Below are 22,954 nucleotides of genomic sequence, written 5' to 3'. Positions count from 1 at the left end.
CAGTGTACAGATTACAAAAGGTATTAGCACAGAAAATTTAGCTTTGGGTGGGACTTGCAATTAAGTCAAATTAATGAATCTGAACTGAGTGTTTTTTTTTATTTTCAAGACATGCCATTAAGCTTTGAAACACCAAAAAGATGAAGCCAAAACTTGGAAATAACCCACGTGTTTTTCAGTGAGTGAATAGTTAAACAAACTGTGGTGCATGCATGCCATGCAATGCTATTCAGCAATAAGGAGGAACAAACTTGATATATGCAACAACTTGGATAGATCTCAAGGACATCATGCTGAGTAAAAAAAGCCAATATCAAGGCCACATACTCCATGATTTTATCTATAAGACATTATAGCAATGGAGAACAGATAAGTTGTCAGGGATCAAGTTCAAGGAGAGCTGGTAATGGTGGTAGTGGTGGTTGACCACAAAGGAATAGCAAAAGTGAATTTAGTGTGGTAATGGAGAGTTCTATATCTTAAATGCTTCAGTTTTCAAGCTACTTAAAATTTATTAGGGCAGTAGACTTACACAGAACTCTCCAAAAAGATAATTCAGAAGCATAATAAAAAGTGATTTAAGCTGGGTGCGGTGGCTCATGCCTGTAATCCCAGCACTTTGAGAGGCCGAGGTGGGGTGGATCGTCTGAGGTCAGGAGTTCGAGATCAGCCTGGCCAACATAGTGAAACCCTATCTCTACTAAAAATACAAAAAATTAGCTGGGCATGTGATGGGCACCTGTAATCCCAGCTACTTGGGAGGCTGAGGCAGGAGAATTGCTTGAACCTAGGAGGCAGAGGTTGCAGTGAACTGAGATCGCACCATTGCACTCCAGCCTGGGCAACAAGAGTGAAACCCTGTCTCAAAAAAAAAAAGTGATTTAGAAGAGGGAACAGTAATTCTAGGACATATAGTTCAGGCAAAACGTTTCAGAAATGGTGGTATTGTGGCCAGACCTTGGGAAATGTGGGTAACCTTCCTATGAGAGGAGAATGCACAGGTGATCAAAGTTGAACAAAGCCCTGATGGTGAAACACGTGCCTTGTTCTTTGGTTAATGAGTCTCAAAAAGGCCGTCACTTGAGCAAGACTTCGCCTCTCTGAAACTGATTGATTATACCAATTGAAAGAAATTCACCAATGTTCTGAGTCAGAATTTACATTTGACATCAATTTGTATTGAATAACATTCATGTTATTATTTACCTTGTTCTATTAAAAATAGCAATGAGATATTGAGGCTTGGGAAACTGGAGGAACCTGGTAAGTCTGTTTCAAGGTTGTAAGCCAAATTTCTTGCTTTGTATAAGTAAGAAAAATAAGGAGAAACATTGTCAACATATCCAAAAATTTGTATTACAAGTCTGTGGCCAAGTTCCCCATCAGTAAAGTGTTGCTAGACTCCATTCCTGCTTGGAAATCATCTTGGTATTCCAGACAAAATAATGAAATGTATTATAATTAATCTGATTGCACCTAGCTCTAGTATTAGGACATTTTTCTGGACCCTAGAGCCCTCCAAGGCATGATTCTCCTCCTAAAAGTAAGCTTTTTAAGGCTTTCAGAACCATCAATTAGCCTACATAAAAATGTATAATAAAATATGTATTCTTTTGTGTTTATCTTCCTTTACTGAATATTATGTTTGTGAGATTTGGACAAGTTGTAACATTATGTCATTACTATATTAAAAATTAAAAACTATTAATCACTCATCATGTTACTACCCTGACACAACTAATTTTATTTTTTATATTGCTTCAGTTTTCATTATATACAAATATTTTATAAAGTCATATAATTGTTTTAATATTTGTATATATTTGCAATCACATAGTTCTACCAGTTTCATTTTCTTCTCTTCACATAACATTATATCATGGGTATTTTTCCATATTATCACATGATTTTCATAGTGACCATTATTCCCCATCAATACATATACATTAAATTGATGAATGCTAGTTTTGAGAGAAGAATGGCTCCAGGGGCCAGCAGCTTGTGGATTTGCCAGCAGAGCAGGAAAGTATTATGGAGCTGGCTCTGGATTTTCCAAGGATCATCTCTCTTAGCACAGAAGGATATCGGCCTGCATCAGAACACTTGATCAGATTTACAAACTTGCTCAGAATCTTTTGTTGGCATCTTCTAATCCATTTTCTATGTAGCAGCCAAAGTGATCATTACAAAAATACGGCAATCAGGTTTCCATTAGGTAAAATATTTTGGTGGCTTCTCATTGCTTTTAAGATGGAGGAAGAAAATACTTAATGTTTAGAGACTATCTAGCCTAGTACTTTCTGCTTCCATCTTTAGCTTAATCTTTTATTGTCAGTTTCCTATCTGTCAGTTTTTCATGGAATGTTCAAACCCCTCAAAGAACAAAAAGCCTGTAAAGGGGGCATTACATGCTAAACAAAGAAGCCTCCCTATGATTATAAAATGATATTGATGCTGTACAATTTATTTCTGCTTTAATAAGGAAGATTTTATACATGTATCCTATTATGGGTTCAAGATTCCGTTCACGCAGATAGCCAGGGATAAGATTGTAAGAAAAGAGTGCTTCTCTGGAAGAATCTTTGGGGACTTTTTTGAATTTCTGATGTTGAAAATACCTAAAAAAGTAAAAATGTCTATACATCTTCAGGATAGCTAAGAAACTTTTATAAAGAAGTTACAGGCCCTCCTCCTAATCCCACACTCTGTCCATTGCCATAGCAATCCATATAAATAAAATGACAACAGAGGTTTCCATGTAGGACCTTAAAGGAATTTCACTGTTCCTTTGAAGCTTCAGACATTTCTATACTTCATGGTATGCCCTAAAAATTACAATTTAATTAGACTTAAATACCAGATAGAGTAGCAACTTATTTATCTTTTTTCCTAATCTACCTCATTGTTTATAAGGACCTGTAGATGGTCCCATGCAAAGATGTCTCTAAACATAAATAACACTAACACAATTGACTTGGAAAACAGACTCCATTGTGCATCTCCCCCAGGGTGCTGGGGGACAACCTCATTGTTGGGTACTATTTTTTCTAAAGTCCCTTATGGGCTTGGAAGCAACTTTTAATTGAAAAGTAAATGCATTGCATTTAGGAATATGCCTTCATTAAAGCTATGATTTCACTGTACATCCGTTGAGGGGCATCGAGGCCCCAGACAAAATCAAAGTGGTTCCAATCTGGCAATAGCTTAAAGTAATGAAGGCTCTTGATTTGAGGGAGTATCCTGGCCACATCCTGGGGTGTTATGAGGACATCATGTCCACCAGCCCAAATAGCAGTAGGCACTTTCATGGCAGTCAGGTCATATATAGGGGGATGACTCTGTGGGAGAGAAAGCAAGGGCATTCATGAGAGGAAGCTCCTCAAAGCAATAACTACAAAGGCTGCTAAATGAATGTGGACAATGGCCATAGTTCTGTTAGGCACCAGCAACATATGAAGAAAACATACAATGGTCTCTACCTTCAAGAAATTTGCAAAAGAGGGAGCAAGGCAAATATATGTATACAAAGTAAGGTATGTTAAATGCCATAAACACTCCCAAAATAAAATGGAAATAAAGGCAAAAAATTATTTCCACCTGAGGGCTTCATAGAAAGAGGGGTCCTGTGAAATGACTCTTGAGGGAAGGTTGCATTTTGACAGCAGAGATGAGGGTGAGTGGGAGGCAGGAAGAGTTTGTAGGCTATGATCAGGAATGGCAAGCTTCCCAATGTACCTGGAGAACAGAATATATAAAGGAATATGATAGGATATAAGCTTGGAGGCAGATAATCAAGGTCTGAATGTCAGGCTAGGAAATTTGGACATATTGCGGAAGTTTTGGAGTCAAGGGTCATTTCTCGGAGGTCTGTCTTCGGACTACCATATGGGCAACAGTTAATGGAATCACCTACAGAAAGAATAGGTTGAAGGCAAGTCCTGAAAAAATCTAGATAAGCCATAGAAATGGTCCAAATTAAAGCTATGCTGACTTCTCCAAGGAAGAAAGAGAGTTTTGAAGAATGCTTGGGGAATGCTAATGTTTTCAGAGAGGTGGAAGGTGGAGTAGTCAGTGCCTGGGACAAAAGGAACAATCACAAACAGAAGGAAAATCAGAAATCATTGTGTTATGGAAGTCCAAGTCAGGGGACTGAGTTGCAAGGAGACTGTGGTAACGAACATAACACATTTCAAAAGGTGAAGATGAAGATAGGCCATTGAATTTGGCAATTAAAAGCCACGGGTGACTTTAAATAAGGTAGCTATGATAAAAAGATGAAGACCTAAACTACATTGTACAAGGTTCAGGAGTAAGTAGAATAAGCCCTCTTCAATACTAAAAATATGTTGATAAGAACAGAGTGACGTAATGATAACTTGATAGAATTGATGGTCTTGCTTGTTTTTCATAATGGACAGGAGAATGGAGCCAGAAAGGAAGGGGAAGTGAGAAGAGATGGGATCAAGGACACAGGACCGGAATAACTTGGAAAATAAGAGGACCATCATTTTCTGATAGAGAAAGGAAGGAGAGAATCAAGAAGATAGAGACATTTTGAGGTAGATTAAAGTTAAGAAGTTTCATTAATGCAACACATAGATATTGGGAGCCCAGTAATTGTTATGACTCTTCCAGATGAGAAAACACTGGTGAACAAAATGATGAGAAATCCCTACCCTCATGGAGCTTACATGGGTTAATTCTCTTATACTCAGTAAAATATAGATATAGCAGAGATAATGCTGTGAACTTGAGGAGTGGGCAAACTGTTGAGACTAGTTTTTTGGAGAGAATGTAATAAAAATTGGCATCAAATGAGATTAATTCACAAAATAGGACTGGCTTGGAGCAGAGTAGGACCAGCTAACTGTGGACAAATTCTAAGGACATTAACACTCTCACATACTTTAGTACTTGACCATAATGATCTTGAGTGTGTGTGTTTATTTTGTTTTATTTTCTTGTAAATGTAAACAATTTATAAATATAGCATGTTTATTCAAAATAATGGAAGAAAACAGACATATGTAAAGTCCAAAATGAGAGTCCTTTACTGTTTCATGTCCATCCACTTCTTTTCTTCTTTCTTCTCTCTGAAGATAACCACTTTAACATTTACTGCTTTTTTTTTCTAGACCTTTTCTAAGCATTTGCAAATACATGCATTTGTGTCTATAAATAGTCTCAGGAGCAGGAAAAAAACTTTTAGTGGTGATAGAAACGTCCTATATTTAGATTGTGGTGTGGTTACACAAATAAATATATTTGTCAAAACTTATTAAATGGGATACACAAAATTAGTAATGTTCTTGTATGTAAATCACATCTTAAACTTATTTTTAAAAATAAATAAAATATACGTGGTCTATCTCTTGTAGTGGTTTTAAGGATTAGTAGAATTATTCCTCTAACAGGCCAATTCATTATTGAGAAACTGATTAGTCTGATTGTTTTGATCCTCAGAAACAACTTATTAATAATCGATCTATAGTTGCACCAGTAAGTAGCTTAAAATATGATAGCCTGGGAAAATACTTAAAACAATTTAATTTAATTTGGTTAGTTCATACTTATAAGCCAAGCCCCTGGCTATGAGAACAGAAAACTGGTGACAGGATTAATTAAAAGTACAGTGCTAAACAAGGCTACAGATTTTTATGTCATAAAGCTATATGGAGAAAGATGCCTTATGACCCAAGTCTTCAATGTTGGGTAATACTTATTCAACTTTCATATGGAATTCTAATTTTTCTGTTGGTATTAAAAAGTGTATATTCATTTATGCTGTAAAGATTTTTATGAAATAATTTCTATTATGTAGCCATTAAAAATGCATTTAAAAATCCCTCAGTTATATTAGTTATCTCTTACTATAGCTTAAGTAAAATAGAAAGATTAAAAGTTGTCTAAAAGCAATATAATACTGAGAAAATTGGAATAAATACACCAAAATGTTAGTACATCTAGTTATTTCTGGATGGAAGGATTACATATGATGTAAGTTCCTTTGTATATGCTTCTTTAATTTATAAATTTTCTGAAATAAATTAAAATTAAAATTAAAATTTTTTTTTTAAAAAAAGGTTCTATCAGTATAAATGCCACCAAATGACAGGTAGGAGTCTTTTCACCCTCAAATAATTTTTTATTATAATTTATCAAAATCAGCATGCTGGGGTTACTGTAAGTAGCTCACCTGATTGTAATGTTTCATATTATCAGCTTCATTTCCCCAGTCATAAGCTCTGAATTCATCAGATTGGTAAAGCTGAAACAAATGTTTTTTAGAAAAAGAATAGTTAGGGTAAGAATCATGAAAGCTAACAGCAAATTTTAGAAAAATACTGTATGCTAGGATGAAAATAGGGCTCCTAGATCACCAGAAGGACGTAAATACCCATTTTACAATTATGACAAATAGGGCTCAACAGAAAGACGAGCAATACCCCCCTTGGTTTAAAGGAAAAGTTCATGGAAAACCAAGCCTCATTAGAAAGAAGTTAAATCCCAGATACTTCTCTCTGGAGAAGTCTCAGTTCTCCTGAGGCTTCCCTAGTTTACCTCTTGCTTCAGTTCAGGGCCTATTTTTAAAACTCTGATTTAAGGTGGTGTTCATTTATGTCATCTACTTGGTCTGTACCATAACATCCTTTCTCTTAAATTCCAGGGAAATCAAGGCATACAGAAGTCAGCAAGGACAAACTGGAAGCAAGCTCTTAAGATTCTTAGGGTAGGCCTGTTAACAGGGTCAATTCTGTCTTTTTAAATATATTGAAAATAAGGATTGGAATGGTTTTCCATGACTAAGACTCTACCTGTTTTATATGCAGAATGTTCTGTACTGATGAACCAGTGGGAGCATGTGACATATACACATCCATTCGACTCTAAAGGAGATAAAACTCATATTACAGCAATTGCCCAACAAAATTTTGCCTTTCAGAATCAGAGAAAAATGATGCACAGAATTAGCAAACAAGACTGGGGCTTTGAAAATAACAAGGTAGAATTATCTAGATAAATATACCATTTAGGTCAATACTTTAATGTGAGTGAACGACAAGCTGACTAATGGAATGGGCTGCTTGACAGCACACCTGCACCAGCTCTGAATCTGTAGGATAATTTGCTTATTTTGAGGTAGAAGGAACAGTAATGGTCATCATGGAGCAAAGCCAACTAGGAAAGGTTCTATGTGCAAGTGTGGGGGTGATGCGTGCATGCGCACCCAGGTGTACTGTCACAGATTAAATCAGAAAACCAGGAGTTCAGGCCCTGTTGTTGTTAATGATCAGCTTTGTGAACTTGGCCACCATATTTAACATCTTTGAGTTTCTGTGTTTTCATCTATTAAATGAACATACTAAAAGTCATAGTACCAATTTCCTAGGCTTTTATGGGGATAAAATAAAATATTGCAAAAGTAAAGCTAAAAGCCAATTTTTTCCAAAGGTCATTTCAGTATTTGTAAACATTATAGAGATGAAAATTATAGAGATAAAATAGTAATCATAATTCTATGTCTTAGAAAATAATCTAATTAAGAGAAACTATTAAAAATCTTTACCTTTGAACAAGCCAACTTTGAACAATGGTTCCTTATGGGTTTCAGTCTAACACAATTTAGCTTCTTAGAGAATAGGAGTACAGAACAATTATCTTGGGACTGGCTTCACTGTAACAGCCTCATTGGCTGCTATTTGGAATACAGTAGAGACAACTATTCAACCACACCAGTCTGTGGATGTGAACTCTTCCTCCTCCTTCTTCTTGAATTCTCAATAACAGAAAATGAAGAGGTGATAAAACAGGACTGCTGCTTCTTCATAAAGAGGGGATCCCATCTCCCTTCCACCCTGTCCTGTTATTTTGCAGGTTTTATTTCAAAACAAAAGTCACCCACAAAGAAAGGAACATGTGAAATAAGATGCAGGTTTATATGTGCTTCTCTCCTTTTTTAGGATTTTATTTTTAATCCAATATATTCAAATGCAATAAATTCAAATTGACTGTAGTAAATTATGGCTGATTGAGAACATGTAAGAAACTGCTACCCATTATAAAACATCCATTCTCCTAAATTTCACCAGGGAATAGAAGAGTGAAGTTGCCTATTCACTTCCCCAGTCTTCATATTCAAGGTTTGTTGAGTACTTAATCTTCTATGTATAGCAGACATCTATCTTCATGGTTCCACTTAAATTTTAGGCTTTTTTTTTATTTCAATGAAGAATGTCATTGGCATTTTGATAGGGATTGCATTGAATCTGTAGATTGTTTTGGATCGTATGGACATTTTAACAATATTGATTCTTGCAATTCATGAACATGGAATACCTTTCCATTTTTTAATGTCATTTTCAATTTCTTTCATCAGTGTTTTATAGTTTTCATTGTAGAAATCTTTCACTTCTTTGGTATGGTTTATTCCTAGGTGTTTTATTTTATTTGTAGCTATTATAAATGGGATTATTTCTTGTTTTTTTTTCTTTCTTTTTTTTAAGATTATTTGCTCTTGGCATATTGAAATGCTGCTGAATTTTGTATGTTGATTTTGTATCCTGCAAATTTAATGAATTTGTTTATCAATTCTAGCAGGTTTTTTGTTGGAGTCTTTAGGTTTTTCTAAATATAAGATTCTGAGAAAAAATAACAAAGCTGGAGGCATCACATGACCTGACTTCAAATTATACTACAAACCTGTAATAATCAAAACTGCATGATACTGGCATAAAAACAGACACATAGACCAATGGAACAGAATAAAGAACGCACAAATAAATCCACACATTTATAGTCAACTAATTTTCAACAAAGGCATCAAGAACATACATTGGACAAAGGACAATTTCCACAAGAAATGATGCTGGGAAAACTAGATATCCATATGCAGAAGAATGAAATTAGATCTCTATCTCTTGCCAGATACAAAAACAAAATAAAAATGGATTAAAGACACATTTAAGACCTAAAACTATGAAACTACTAAAAAACAAACATTACAGAAGCACTCTGGGACGTTGGTCTGGGCCAATTTGAGGTAAGCCCTCAAATGCACAGGCAACCAAAGCAAACATGAACAAATTAGATTACGTCAAGCTAAAAAGCTTCTGCAAAGCAAAGGAAACCATCAACAAAGTGAACTAAGAACCTGTTGAATGAGAGAAAATATTTGTAAACTACCCATCTGACAAGGGATTAGTAACCAGAATATATAAAGAGGTCATATAACTCAATTGCAAAAAAAAAAAATCTGATTTAAAAATGGACAAAAGATCTGAGTAGACATTTCTCAAAAGAAGACATACAAATAGCCAAGAGGTACATTAAAAACAATGTTCAACATTACTAATCATTAGAGAAATGCAAACTAAAACTACAATGAAGTACTATCTCACTCCAGTTAAAATAGCTTTTATCAAAAAGATAGGCAATAATGGATGCTGACAAGAATGCAGAGAAAAGAGAACTCTTGCACAGACTGTTGGTAGGAGTGTAAATTAGTACAGGCACTATGGGGAAGAGTATGAGGGATCCTCAAAAAACTAAAAGTAGAACTACCATATGATCCAGCAATTCCAGTGCTAGGTCTATATTCAAAAAAAAAAAGGAAATCAACCCATGGAAGAGACATCTGCACCCCCATGTTTAGTACAGCACTATTCACAATGACCAAGATATGAAATCAGCCTAAGTGTCCATCAACAGATGAGCGGATAAATAAAATGTGGTACATATAGACAGCCATAAGAAGAATGAAATCATGTCATTTGCAATAATGTGGATAAAACTGGAGAACATTACATTAAGTGAAATAAGCCAGGCACAAAAAGACAAATACTGCATGTTCTCGCTCATATAGGGGAGTTTAAAAAAAAACTGACCTTATAGAGATAGTGAGAAGAATGATGGTTACCAGAAGCTGGGAAAGGTAGTAGGGGTGGGGGAAGGATAAAGAGGCATTGGTTAATAGGTACCAAAATACCGTTAGAAGGACTAAAGTCTAGCATGCACAATAGGATGACTATAGTTAACAATAATTCATTGTATATTTCAAAATAACTAGAAGAGTCAAATTAGAATGTCTCTAACAAAAAGAAATGATAAATGCTTGAGGTGATGGATATCCCAATTACCCTGATTTGGTCATTACACATTGTATGCTTATATCAAAATATATGTATCTCATAAATATGTACAACTATTATATACCCATAAACATTTTTAAAAGCAAAAAAAAGTCTGTCTTTAAGGGTTTGGAATACCATATGAATTTATACAGTAAATAGAGATACCAAAATGAGTCAAAGGAAAGCTGGAATTTCTTAAGGTATCAAATGGCCCTATAATTATCATGCATACCTGATTCATATTTTTCTTGTTGGATCCAGCCCATAAGGACATAAATTCGCTACATATCAACCAGAGTATCTTATTGTTGCAGATTTTGGTAGAAGCTATCTTCGTTTTCTTATCTTCTAAAAAGAAACCTTTGGTACCAAAAACAGCCTATGAAAGTAAATAATAATTATCTTTGAATGAGATAAAATATTTGCAGACTATCCATATTACAAGGGATTAGTAACCAGAATATATAAGGAGCTCAACTCAATAGCAACAACAAGGACAACAAGCCCAAATAGCAATAGCAAAAAACCAAAATTCAAGAATCATCTTCAGACTTCTTGACATTTCCTTCATTCTAGGAAAGAGCCATGCTTGGGGATCTATTTGTACTTACTGATTCAGTCAAGGAGACCAAATTATTCAGGAAAAGTTACTTAGGAATGTATCTCCAGATGAGGAAGAGTATCAGATATTATTTACAAGGAGATTGCAATAAAGGCCCTCAATCCCAAATTCACTTCTCCATAGTGAAGCTTCCCTGTATTCTGCCCAGTCAGTGCTTGCCAATATTTTTTTCTCATTAATTGGTATGAAATGTAAAACAGTTTTTCTTAAGGTCAAATAATACCTTGAATATAAGGGAAAATCGGGGTTTTCCATGTTACCCATGTGCACACTGCATTCGAGTACTGTCCCACATTAGCCAGCTCTCAGGCTGAAAAGTAGAGAACAGTGAGCCAAAGAGAAGGAACCATTGAACAGAAAAGATATGATAATGTCACAAAGGCAGCACAATTGAAACTTCCAGGAGTTGGGAAAGTAAACTTGCATGGGGATTCCTGGTGGGGTCTTGGAGCTTCTGGGGGAAACTGACGGAAGAAAAGAGCAGGATATGGGACTTAAAAGTAGCAGGAATATTGACAGTGGGAAATGTGAAACTGAGATAACCCAGGAACATTGTTTGCCTTATAGCTGACCTATGTAGGAAGAGCAACACAAACAACGCATATATGTATTTACAGATAGATGTATCTCTCTCTGAATTTAATTTAACAAATTAGTTTGCTCACGCTGTCCAAATATAGAAAACATTAAAACCTAACTGATGTCAACACATTTTTAAATAAACTAGAAAACCTCTTGAATAAGGAAGTTACATTATTTGTGCTCTCAGTAAACAATACAATAAAACTATTATCAGACCATAGTATTATCAGACCTAACTATTATTAGGCCCTATGGAAATTCTTCCTTGTGTTAGCTCACAAATAATTTTTTTCATTCCTACCACTCTACCCCAAACCAACGTCTCATTTTCTTATATATGAATTATTTTGATATTCTAACTGGTCTCCTTGACTTCAATTTTGGCCCAAATCCATTTTATCCGTCATCCCAAGTTCAAAGACCAATCTGGAATTTGATTAAATGCTGTGTTCATTGTGGCAATGACCTTTGTAGAGAAACAAAAGCAAAGAGAAAAAAAAAAACAACCCTTTAATAGATAAAATCCCAAATCCACAATTGGCAACTAAATGACTTTTTCAACTCCTGAAAAATAACCAATAAATATTTGAATTAATACTTGAGCTGTAATACATTTAGGCTTTGGAATCTTAGCTTTAGTAATTAGGGCAAGTTTCCGTATTGGAAGGAATATATTAATCAGGTTTTTCTAATGTCAAAATTGGACACATCAGTGATTATGGGTAACTTGAAGTGTCTTTCATTTGGGCAATGTGAATTCATTGACCTACCTGACTAAATGGAACAAAAAACACTTGGGAAAACAAGAAAAATCCTTGTTGTCATATAGCACTCAGCTCAGCTAGAAATTCTGACATATACTCAGCTCTGCTGATGACCTTGTATAGTAAATTGTATTACAGAACCTGCAGATACTATGGCACAGACATGCGCACACGCCGGGACACACATACACAAGCACATACCCACAGAGTCTAAGTTCTATAGATTTTATCTAAATTTCCTACTTTTACTTTACAGTAGATTTGAAAATAATAAGGATTTATGATCCAAAATGAGATCCTCAGGTACATTTTGTTGAAAGGAGCCTACCTTGATTATGGAATTTGGAAGTAGAAAAAACCTGGTAAAAATGCCCGTGGGATATTTGAATGAGATCGTAGGACCCAAGGCAAAATTCATTTTGATTCTTTGTGCCAGTTCAGGCATGGTTGAAAAGGCTACAAACCCTGAGAGAACAGGAGACAAGACAATCTTGTAAAAATAAATACTTACGCAATGTTTCTAACAAAATTGGGGCTCTGCTTAGTCATTTTTTCCTTCTATCGTGATCATACTGGGCATGAATTGGAAGTCTTCTGAGTTATTCGATAAAGATAATCTGCCTTCAGTCTTCTCTGCTCTCAAGTCTCCAATTTTATTTTATTCTATTTATGGACAGTTTGACTTGATTGGGGGAAATGGAGTAGCTGGCAGGGGAAAGGTGATGGTTAAGCTGCTGGAGTAGCTACTGCTGTGTAAACTTCCCAAGCATGGGGTAAATGCTGGCAACATTCTCATTTCATCCCTAACTCTGAGATGCCAGAATGAATCACAGAGCTTCCAGAAGCAAATAATCAGTCACAGGAGGTGAATTGATTTCTTTCTGCAGCATCACCCAGTTATTCTAACAGGTTTTCTTTCTCACTATGGAATGAAATTTCACTGCTCCCAGTGTCTTACTGGGTGTTTTTCAACCCTCTAGACTCTTCCCTGTTTCCAAAAAGAGAGGGGCTTTCCCTAGCATCCACGATGGCCCAGTAAGGACCAGGCATCTCCATTTGCTTTGCTCTTTCAGCAGTAGCACTGCACCCCTTTGTATATCTGTGAGGATGGAGATTAGCACAACACTGGGTAGGCTAGGGAGAATATCCATATAATTTGGTTTCCAGAGGTCCCTTCCTGGGCCTCCACTGGCGTGTGTGTGTGTGTGTGTGTGTGTGTGTGTGTGTACTGAAACACTTGTTGAAACATTAAAACTGTCTTGGCCAGAAAAAGAAGAACTGAAATAATTGACGGAACAATTGATAAAAAGACTCTGAATCAGGAATAGTACTTCCCCAGAGGGTGTTTGGAAATGTGTCGAGGTGAGATTTTTGAGGGTCACGCTGACTGCAGAGCCCTGTTTAATGGGCTGGGACCTACTAAATGTCCTACAAAGAGTGGGTGCTCCTTACATAATAGAAATTGCTCTGTCCAAAATGCAAACAACAGTCACTAAAAATATTTATGTCCTAAATGAAACACAGAGCACAGATAATCAAATTCTCCATGGTTTTTTTTTTTTTTTTTTTTTTTTTTTTTTGCAGATCAAGTATAAGAGCATATCTAAGTCCTACCCACCTTCCAAAACCAACTAAAGTCATTTCTTCTTCTCTACACCATTTCTCCGGAATCCTTACACACCCTATTGGTGAAATCAGATACATCTGGTTTGAATCTGTGTTCTGAACTTGTGTTTCTTCTTCTATGAGATGGGGATAATAACATTCGGGTTGTTTTGAAGATCAGAGGGAGATACTGTGGGGAAGGTCCTGAACACAAGACCCTACACATAACGAATGCTCAATAAGTGTTAGATACTGTAATTATTTGCCTATTGGTGGCATTTTTGATCTCCTATGAGTTCTTTGATACTTTTTTAGTATATGCTGTCTGATGCTAACTGCCTGTTCTGAGCTTGGAAAGTGCCTGTCAATCTAAAATACTAATGAATATATGTTTGTTACTGATGATAGTGGTGATAATGAAAATATTTCCCTAAACTGAAATATTGCACTTTCACGTGATTTATTCTCTTAAAATTGGAAACTTTAGTGGAAGTTCAATGACAAATTCAAAGCTTTTATTAGTGTGGGTTCCTTTCAACTTTTACTTGGAACTAGATTATTGATTTCTTTCCAAAATATCTGGAAAGTAAATTGTAAAGTAAATTAAGTAAAGTAAGTAAATTAAGAAGTAAGTTGTCAGCTTAAAAAACTTTAGAAATTTCTACATAGTGCTTACATTTACTTGCTATTTCATAAATACTAAATCACACACTGAATAGATAAGCTCAATTGATTTATTATAGTAAGCTTGTGTGTTCCAACCCACAAACAAATATAACCATGCCTTTTCAATTTGTTTAAATATAGGTATAAGCCCTTCCCTTTTATTTTTTAAAAATCCCATTTGGGTTGTGAGAAAGAGATAATTGATGCACATTTATTATGTTTCAGCCATATTCCATGGCATTGAATTTTACTTTTTCAGCTCAGAGGGAATCTAGAAACTTACTCTGTGGAATTATTTCTTTGAATTTGGAACACATGTTATTCCTGGGAAATTGCATCACCATAGTCAATATGCTGCTGTGACCAGAGACCCAGGAAAGGTTTGCCCTACATATAGTCTGTGCACTGCAGGTTCACAGCTACTTAGAGCACTAGGGTTATTCCCAGCAGAGGACAGGGAATTGAGGGCACTATAAGTAACAGTTGTTTTATTCCAACATAAAGGTGAACTCCTGTAAGACTCTGAGAAAACTGACCCTCAAAAACACACCTAACAGTGACCCTCATAAACATACCTATTGTAGTGCCAAGTGAATGTCCAATGAAATACAATTTCTCCTGACCAGTTTTATTTACAATGAAGTCTATTATTCCTGGGAGATCATATTTGGCCATTTCATCAAAACTGCAAAATAAAACAGGGGCTTTTATAAATACTTGCAAGTTTAAGTTTAAAACTCAGAGCACTTGCTCACTTTTTTACACACAGATTCTATGCTGTTTACTTAGATTCAATGTGTATTTCATTATTTATCCAATTATATGTAGCCTATTGTAGCTTTTTGTTTTTCTGCATATGTACATTTTACTTCCTTATAAGAGGAACACTTTCGAAACTTGTGTATGATATTTAAAGTTCAACCTTATGATCCCTCCTCTTCCTTCTCTTCTCTTGCTTTTCTTTGCCCTCCCTTTCCCCATCTGGCTTGTGTGCTTGTACTTCTGACTCCCACATGAGGCTTCACAATTCTTAGGACCATTTAATACCCATCTTTGGAAACAGGGGTTTTGTAAATAATGATTCTACCATTTATGACCTTTGCAACTCTTGAGAAATTACTAAAATGCTCTGAGCCTATGTTTTCTCATTTGGGAAATAAACAGGGTAGTACCTGGTTTATGGGGCTGCTAACGGGGTTTAATAGTATGAAAGAAACGACTCTGGCTGCCAGTGGGTGTTCAGTAAGATGTTGTTAGTAGTAGTATTCCTGTCCACATGGATATATAGATATATATTTAATATATACCAATATTCCATAGTACCAGTATTTTGTTCTTCAGACAGGAGGAACAAAAGGGCCTATATAACATTTAGTCAAATCAGGTATTCCATAAGCTAGAAACCTGTTTATTAAAAGAACATGTGAGGAAATCTATAGATTGGGACTTACAAAAATAGGAGAATTGTTGTGACACCTCCTAAAGACTAATGATTCAATATTTCCTGATGCTTGCCCCTGCCCAAGAACTCAGACCATAACATTCTATTCTATTCCTCCACTATTCTCAAACTTTCAGTGGGTACTGAATGTTTTATTAATGTAATAGGAATACGCACTCTGTTCTAGCATCAGGTTTACAAACCAACAGGGAGCTTAGGCCTGAAGAAAGAAAGTCTATCGCAGGCATCAGCCTGTCCTCTGGTGACAGCAGAAAACTCTTCCATTAAAAGAAACAACATATCAAAAAGATTCTTCTTCATTGCCCATTAACAAGGTTTTAAAAATCTAATATTGGAGTTTTCCTGAAAATGGTACTATGTGCGATCTCAATCACAGTTTCTCTAAATCAATAAGGTCCTGGTCCAAATCATCTTTACACAGTTGATTGGCCATCCAGGAGCAATGACTTGTAAAATTATCACTAAAATGAACATAAGCTTTGTGAGGTCAGAGAGTTTGTCTGTTCCCTGTTTGAATGTTCGGGGCCTAGAACAACGCATACAGTAGCCACTCAGTAAACATTGGCTGAATGAATGTGCACATTGGTCATGATAATTTCCTGAGCTGTCTCTTTGGATGTACTTTTAATGCATAGAATTCACAGAATTGGATGTAAAAATGATCTTGTTGAAATGCCATACTTTGCCTGTGGGAGAATCAGTGAAAAATCAGAGCTTCATGCTGTTACCCTCCTTTGAGATCTTAACAGAAACTACAAGGAGCTATATGACTTCAAGCGTCAAAGATAATCATTAATAGCATCCACGTTATTTTTTTTTAAATTGCCTCCAATTTCCCCCTTGAGTTTTCTTAGCTAATATTTACCTAAAGGCCCAGAATTTCTCATCTGTCTCTGAGAGTGTTTTGTGTCTTCTTGACCAAGTGTTTCCCCGACTGTTTCCCATCCATACGTCATAACCTGCATCTGCTAGAAGGAATCCAAGGCTTCCATTGGCATAATTCTCAAGCCAGTAGGCATTGTCTGCAAACAGGGCATGCTGCATATACACAACTGGCCGGGGACCTGGTGGGGGAAAGGGTAAGATGAGAGAGGGAGAAAGAGAAAGAGAGAGAGAAAGAGTGAGAGTAATTTATGGTAAATAGAGCATGTTGGAAACATCACAGACACACACACACATACACACATGGTAAAACAAAAACTGTTTTCACTTTTCCCTTGTCAATAGTATAGAGCATTATAATCAGGTAACTTCAGTTTGTTGAGCACATATTTTTGTACCTGGTGCTATGTTGACGTATTTATATGTATTAGCTTACTAAATTCTTGCAACAACTCTATAAACTAGCTGCTATTTTGAGAACCCTCATTTTGTAGATATGGAAACAAAACTTTATGTAGTTAAGTAACTTTCCCAGAGGGCCACCCAGATAAGAAGGCCAGAGCAGGGACTCAAATCCAGTTCTTTTTATGTCAAAGTCTGTCCTGATAACTACTGTGCTCTATGTATTTGTATATACAAATTTCCTGGGTGTGGTTTACAAAGACATGAAATTTATCATGCTTACTCAAGTCCTATAGCTCTTCCAGGGAGGAAGAGGAGGTGAGTGTAAATGGACACTGATTAGTTCCTCACCAAATTTCTATTCAAATCCCCATCCTCTGTCCAGTGGAGAGCATTTAAAAACTACAATAGTATACTCAGCTCAGTGTCCCTCTGCCAACTTCCAGATTTCTGAGGGAGAGAGAGCATTCAGGGAGATCCAAAGAACCAGGGTGGAAGGTCAAGTAAGGCACTATAATTTAATGACTAAGAGCACAGGCTCTGGAGCCAGCATGCCTGGGCTTAAATTCTGGTCTGTCAGCTTGCTATTTGCGGACTTTAGGCCTCTTAACATAACCGGTTGTGCCTTAATTTCATCATTTGTGAAATGGTGACTATTAGTGGTACCCATCTCATATTGTTGATGAGAGGTTTAACTGATATAAAGTATTTAGAACATTACATCTAATGAATGATCTTTAATTCTAAATCTTTCCAAAATTATCTCTCCTTAAGCCAAATCTTTCCCATAAAAGTTTTCTCCTTTTATATTTCACAGCTCCTTCACACATGTGCCTGGGATTGCCAGATTTAGCAAAAAATAAAAACGAAAGTAAGCAAAAAGATCCAGGATGCTCTACAAAATTTTATAAATAGTGATAATAGTGAATAAATAATGACTTTTTAGTATTATCTTAAAATGAGACTTATAAAAAACTATTTGTTGTTTATCTGACCTTCAAATTTAACTGGGTGTTTCATATTTTAACTAGTAAAACTACTCATATCTCACTCTCATTTTTCATTCTGAAACTGGAGATAAAAGAGGCAGAGAATGTCAGACATGACCTCAGCTGCTCCTTAATATGTGTGGTGGGAGAAAAGATGCAAAATGAACATGGTAAGCAGCTGCCAATAAATTATTTGCTATTGAACCATTGCAGATATTTTGGTTATTCTTATCATTTCTACTTCAGAGGATTTGTAGTTAAATTTTCCCTTTTAAGGAGTATCATTCCCCTGCCATGGCATGGCTGGCTCCTCATTCTAGAATTCAAGCCTTATTGACACCATACTCTTTCATTCTATAAACCGTCTGTCCCTTAGATAAAAGTGTATGTGGATGTTAAGGTTTTCAGTCCTGGAAAACTTTTCAGAAATGCCGTTGTCATTTAACTAGATTGTTTTTTATACTGTAGAGGGAGGCCCCTTAATTTTAGTGGGAGCAGGAGAGGTTCTTCTTGGGTTCCCCAGAGTCAATTTCATACAACCTAGAAAATCTCCTTCTGACAATGAGAGGATCCATTTTCCTGGGACAAAGCAATTTTCCACATGATAAATCAGTAATGAGGTGACAAAATGCAGGCTCCGCCTTTCTGTTTACACCCTAACAAGTACCTCTGGTTGCAGTTAGCAAGATCAGTCTTGCTGTTTGTGTTTTTAGGTTCCTGTCTGTCTTCAGAGAATTATCAGGCAAAGAGTAAGCCTCCCTGTTAACTATTTAAAGACTAATCCAATAATTCAAACCAATTTTGATAAACTCTGTTGATGCATATCTAGCATTAAATTCCTCCTGAGAAGCAGGAGGTCAATGCAGTCCCCTTTTCAGGAGAGACATATCTTGTACCTGTGCTCCTAGCATGTCTTCGCCCATAAGGAATTCTGTTGACAAGGAGTATGTACCCATCTTCAGTGGTGACTTCATACTCTTCACTGGGGTAGCCATTGTAGATGATGATTTCACTCTGCCCAGTAAAAATACAGTCGTTAGTGGAACTTCTCCAAAGGATATAAAAAGGAATTAAAACAAACCATCTGTTGTGTGTTTATTAGGGTGAATTATGTGAAATTTGTAGCACCAGGTAACTGTAAAATTAATAAATAAAGTCTTAATACAAAATAAGTAGAATTTTAAAAAATATCTACTATTGGCTAATATTTTGGGGGGTTGGGGGAAAATTTAGCGTTGACCCATTCTTTCTGACAAAGCTATATTATCAAGTCAATTGTCTTTTGAGACCCCTCTTGGTTTAAAAGTAATAGAACTATGGATCAATAGAAGGCAATCATGTATATCAACAAATAGCTTGATATTCTTAAAACATAAATTCAAAAGAGGAGGTTCTATCTATAGATAGATAGATAGATAGCACAATAGCACAATTTGGTTTTCATTACCGGACAGTATTTGTTTTTCAGACAAAGATCTAACTAGCTTGACTCTTGCAGAGGTTAAAAACCATCTACATTTTATCTGTTTTATCAGAGATTTTCTGTTACAACAGGACCTTTCGTAACCTCATACTCCATTAGTCCTGCTTTATTTGATGTTCTTCACAGTTTTCCATGACTTACAGTATTCATCCACACCTCAGGATTCACTTCATTTTCCAAATCAAGGAATCCACCAGCATTTAAAGTTCCACAGATCAAACAAGTTGTTGTTAAAAGCAGCCACATCATAGAAATGCCTGGCATAAAACATTTAATATTCACAGATTAATTTTATCTATCAATGTTGATTAATGAAATAAAATGATTAGTGAAATTATTAATGATTAATGAAAACTTGAATAACACCGAAGGCAGATAATGTATAAAAAGGGATAAATTCAGTGAACTAACTTGGAGCACTATTAATCTATTTTTTCATGTAGAAGTTGTCTTGATTATAATCCAGTTCCTAAAATGAAATAAATTTAATCAAGTATGGAGGCATTTTTGGTCTTATTTTAATCAAGGTTGAATTGCTTTAAGTCTTTGTTTGCCTACAATTTGCCAAAATATCTAAAGATTCAGAGGACAGGTTTTCATACCATGGCCAAGTAAAAAGTGGAGGTATCCCCTAGTTAAGCCCAGTATCCCACAAAGTAAACAAGAAAAATGGATCAATAAAACTTTAACCAAACAAAAAAGCTTATGATTAGTTTCTAGTGATGTGACTATTTCTCATGTGGCACCCAAAGGCAAATTTTGCATATTTCAATGTGCAGTCTCAATTCCTTGCCATGGTTTAAAAGTATGTCTGTTCAAAGGTAGACCAACACTATAACACTAAACAGCATGCTCATCATATAAGTGCTACAGTCAAATGGTCTAAATTTGAAGTCCAGCCTCACCACAGAAGAAGATGTCTAACCTCAGGCAAGTGTTTTAGTAGCTTTGTCTCTTGGTTTCCTTGTTAGTAAAATTAGGACAATAATGTAACCTATCTCATAGGGTTATAGTGAGGATTAAGTCGTATATAACATTTAGTGCAGTGTAAGTTCTTAATAAATGGTTTCACTATATTTCTTATAAAAGTGAGCAAGAGATAAATATTACAGATAATTCACTATAACAAAGTAATATTTAACTTCTAGAAAGGCAGAGTTTACTTCTGAAGCTAAATAGCTTTGCATACATTAGCTATCTGGTTGAAGATCATCTTATATCTGCAAATATTATGAAACTTTTCAAATTGTATGAAACTAATAATAAGCTACTGAGTCCCCTTATGGCAGGCATTACTCTAAATAGTTCACATATGTTATTTAAGCTCCAAAAATCTCCATAATTTTGGTACTATTATTATCCTCATTTTATCAATTAAAAAAATAAAGGCTTAGAGAGATTTAAGACCTGCTCAAGGTCACAGAGCCAAGAGGTGAGAGATCTAGGATGGACGCTCAGGCAGCCTCACTGCAGAGCTCTTGCACCTGACTGCCAATGCAACTGGCACCTTCCAACCTGCCTCCTGGTTATGATAGATCTTCATCTTACCTAGTTAGATGAGCTTCACCTGCTCACAAGGACTCCTTATTGATGAGGAACTTCTGAACTTTTGCTTTTGACATCAGGCTGAAGAGTAAGAGATGATTACAGTGACAGTTAGAAGCTAGAGAGATGAGAAACAGGAAGCTTGTGAAAAGGAGGAAGCTTTAGACTGAGACACACACCCAAGGCGTGTTCCTGACACACCAAAGGCCATGATGCACTTGTAGGTTGGGAAATAGTGGTCTACCTGATGCAAAATAACCAGTTTGACGGAATCCTTCATGTTTCCACTGAGTGTCTGTCATTGTTGGGAAGACTTAGCAACATTTTCAAACCAGTGTGTCAAACAGGGAAGTAGAACATACTCAAGATCTTAATGGACAATCAGAGACAATAGTATCTCCCTTCCCCATTTGATCCTTCATGAGGATCAAACGGAGTAACATATATCAAGGAACTAGTGCCAACCATGCAGTGTGTAGGGATGCGCGTGATTGTAACTCATTTGAGAAGATGAGGCAACCCTGACTCCTAAATCCTGAAACCAGAAGGAATTTGGAACTAGCAGTATGGCAGAGGAAACTAATTCACGTGCCGAAGGGATTTGGGTTGCTGTCAACTTTGGCACAGTAACCTTTGTATACACCAGTGGTTAAAGGCAGAAATGGAGGCCAAATAACGACAATTTACCTCTAAGCCCCACATGAGATACCAGATAATGGAGGCACATGTGCCTCAGTTTTCTACTTCACTTTGTATGCCCGTGGAGCTTAAGCCGTAACTGAATCTCTTTCATCTCCCAGCAAGAAGAAGGGTAGGGAAAACTAAGTTGCTACCCAGCATAATATAGAAGTTTCAGTTCTATTAGTTTGGATTTATCCTCAAATCCTTTCAAAAAAAAATGACATTTTGTGTTGTCCAAATCCTAAGATCTGTTTTAGTGGAGTGGGAAATTTCATGCCAGTTAAACAAATGTGGAGTAAAAGGAAGTGTTCAGCTAGTCAGAACAGGGAAAAGTTATGTACCACTCCTTAATCATTTAGTCTTGATGAAAGACTCAAGCATGTTTTGCCCTGATTGATAGTATGATGGCATAGGTATGTGGATTTTCCTGGAATTTCTCATGGTTTTTAACTTCAAAAACAATCCTTTCTAACAAAACTTTATTAGACTCTTTAGAAAGTTCTAGGAAGTGCTATGTTATTATTATTAATATTGATTTGTTGCCTTGACTTAATATGGAAATAGCACAAATATAGTTCAATTTCACAGATCTTTACAGATTGTAGACTAGCTCAAATCTTAAAAGAGTTTCTACATCATTGACTTATATTCCCTCCTCAACTTCGAGTTATTTGAATAATCTGGACAATTCCTGTAATTCTTTTGTTAGTGCAGAAACAAAGTAATGTCAAAGAAATAAAGCTGAACTTTCTCACAATGCTCCATCACTCTTCCTATATAAGCTTGCTATTTTAATAAGTATTTAATATATTACTGAATATTATATATTTTTCTGTATTATATATTGTTCTACAATATTTAATAATATATTCTGTAATATATATTTTCTATATAATAAAAGTATATAGAAAATATTTAATGTTATAATATTTCTATTATATATTTCAATACTCATACTGAAATTAATTTAAATGAATATGTTAAAACTTGTTCCTTGGCCCTGTGGGATACAAAATGGTAGCCCCTACTCTCTAGAAGCTCAAATTTTTCCTTTTTTTTTTTTTTTAATAAAATTAGATGATAGTGGAGCTAGAAAGGGGTAACCTTTCAGAAGGCCTGTGGTATTTTTGAAATCTCAGTC

At 35.7% G+C, this 22,954-nt stretch overlaps 1 protein-coding gene across 1 annotated transcript; it reads right to left on the bottom strand.

Annotated features, from left to right (window-relative positions):
* Nucleotides 1–1,720: 1,720 nt before the first annotated feature.
* LIPN (lipase family member N) lies at nt 1,721–21,222 on the bottom strand. Its single transcript, XM_004049745.3, has 10 exons — nt 21,136–21,222; nt 19,729–19,844; nt 19,001–19,118; nt 16,697–16,895; nt 14,945–15,054; nt 12,427–12,563; nt 10,363–10,509; nt 6,816–6,887; nt 6,197–6,268; nt 1,721–3,338 (listed from the first exon to the last, which is right to left on the bottom strand). Exons 2-10 carry the CDS (start codon nt 19,834–19,836, stop codon nt 3,105–3,107), a joined length of 1,197 nt encoding a protein of 398 aa, XP_004049793.3. The 5' UTR covers nt 19,837–19,844; nt 21,136–21,222; the 3' UTR covers nt 1,721–3,104.
* Between the last annotated feature and the right edge of the window lie 1,732 nt (nt 21,223–22,954).

This window comes from Gorilla gorilla, chromosome 8 (assembly GCF_029281585.2).
Source record: "Gorilla gorilla gorilla isolate KB3781 chromosome 8, NHGRI_mGorGor1-v2.1_pri, whole genome shotgun sequence".
NCBI classification, from domain to species: Eukaryota; Metazoa; Chordata; class Mammalia; order Primates; family Hominidae; genus Gorilla; species Gorilla gorilla.
This window is presented reverse-complemented; position numbering and strand designations above follow the sequence as displayed.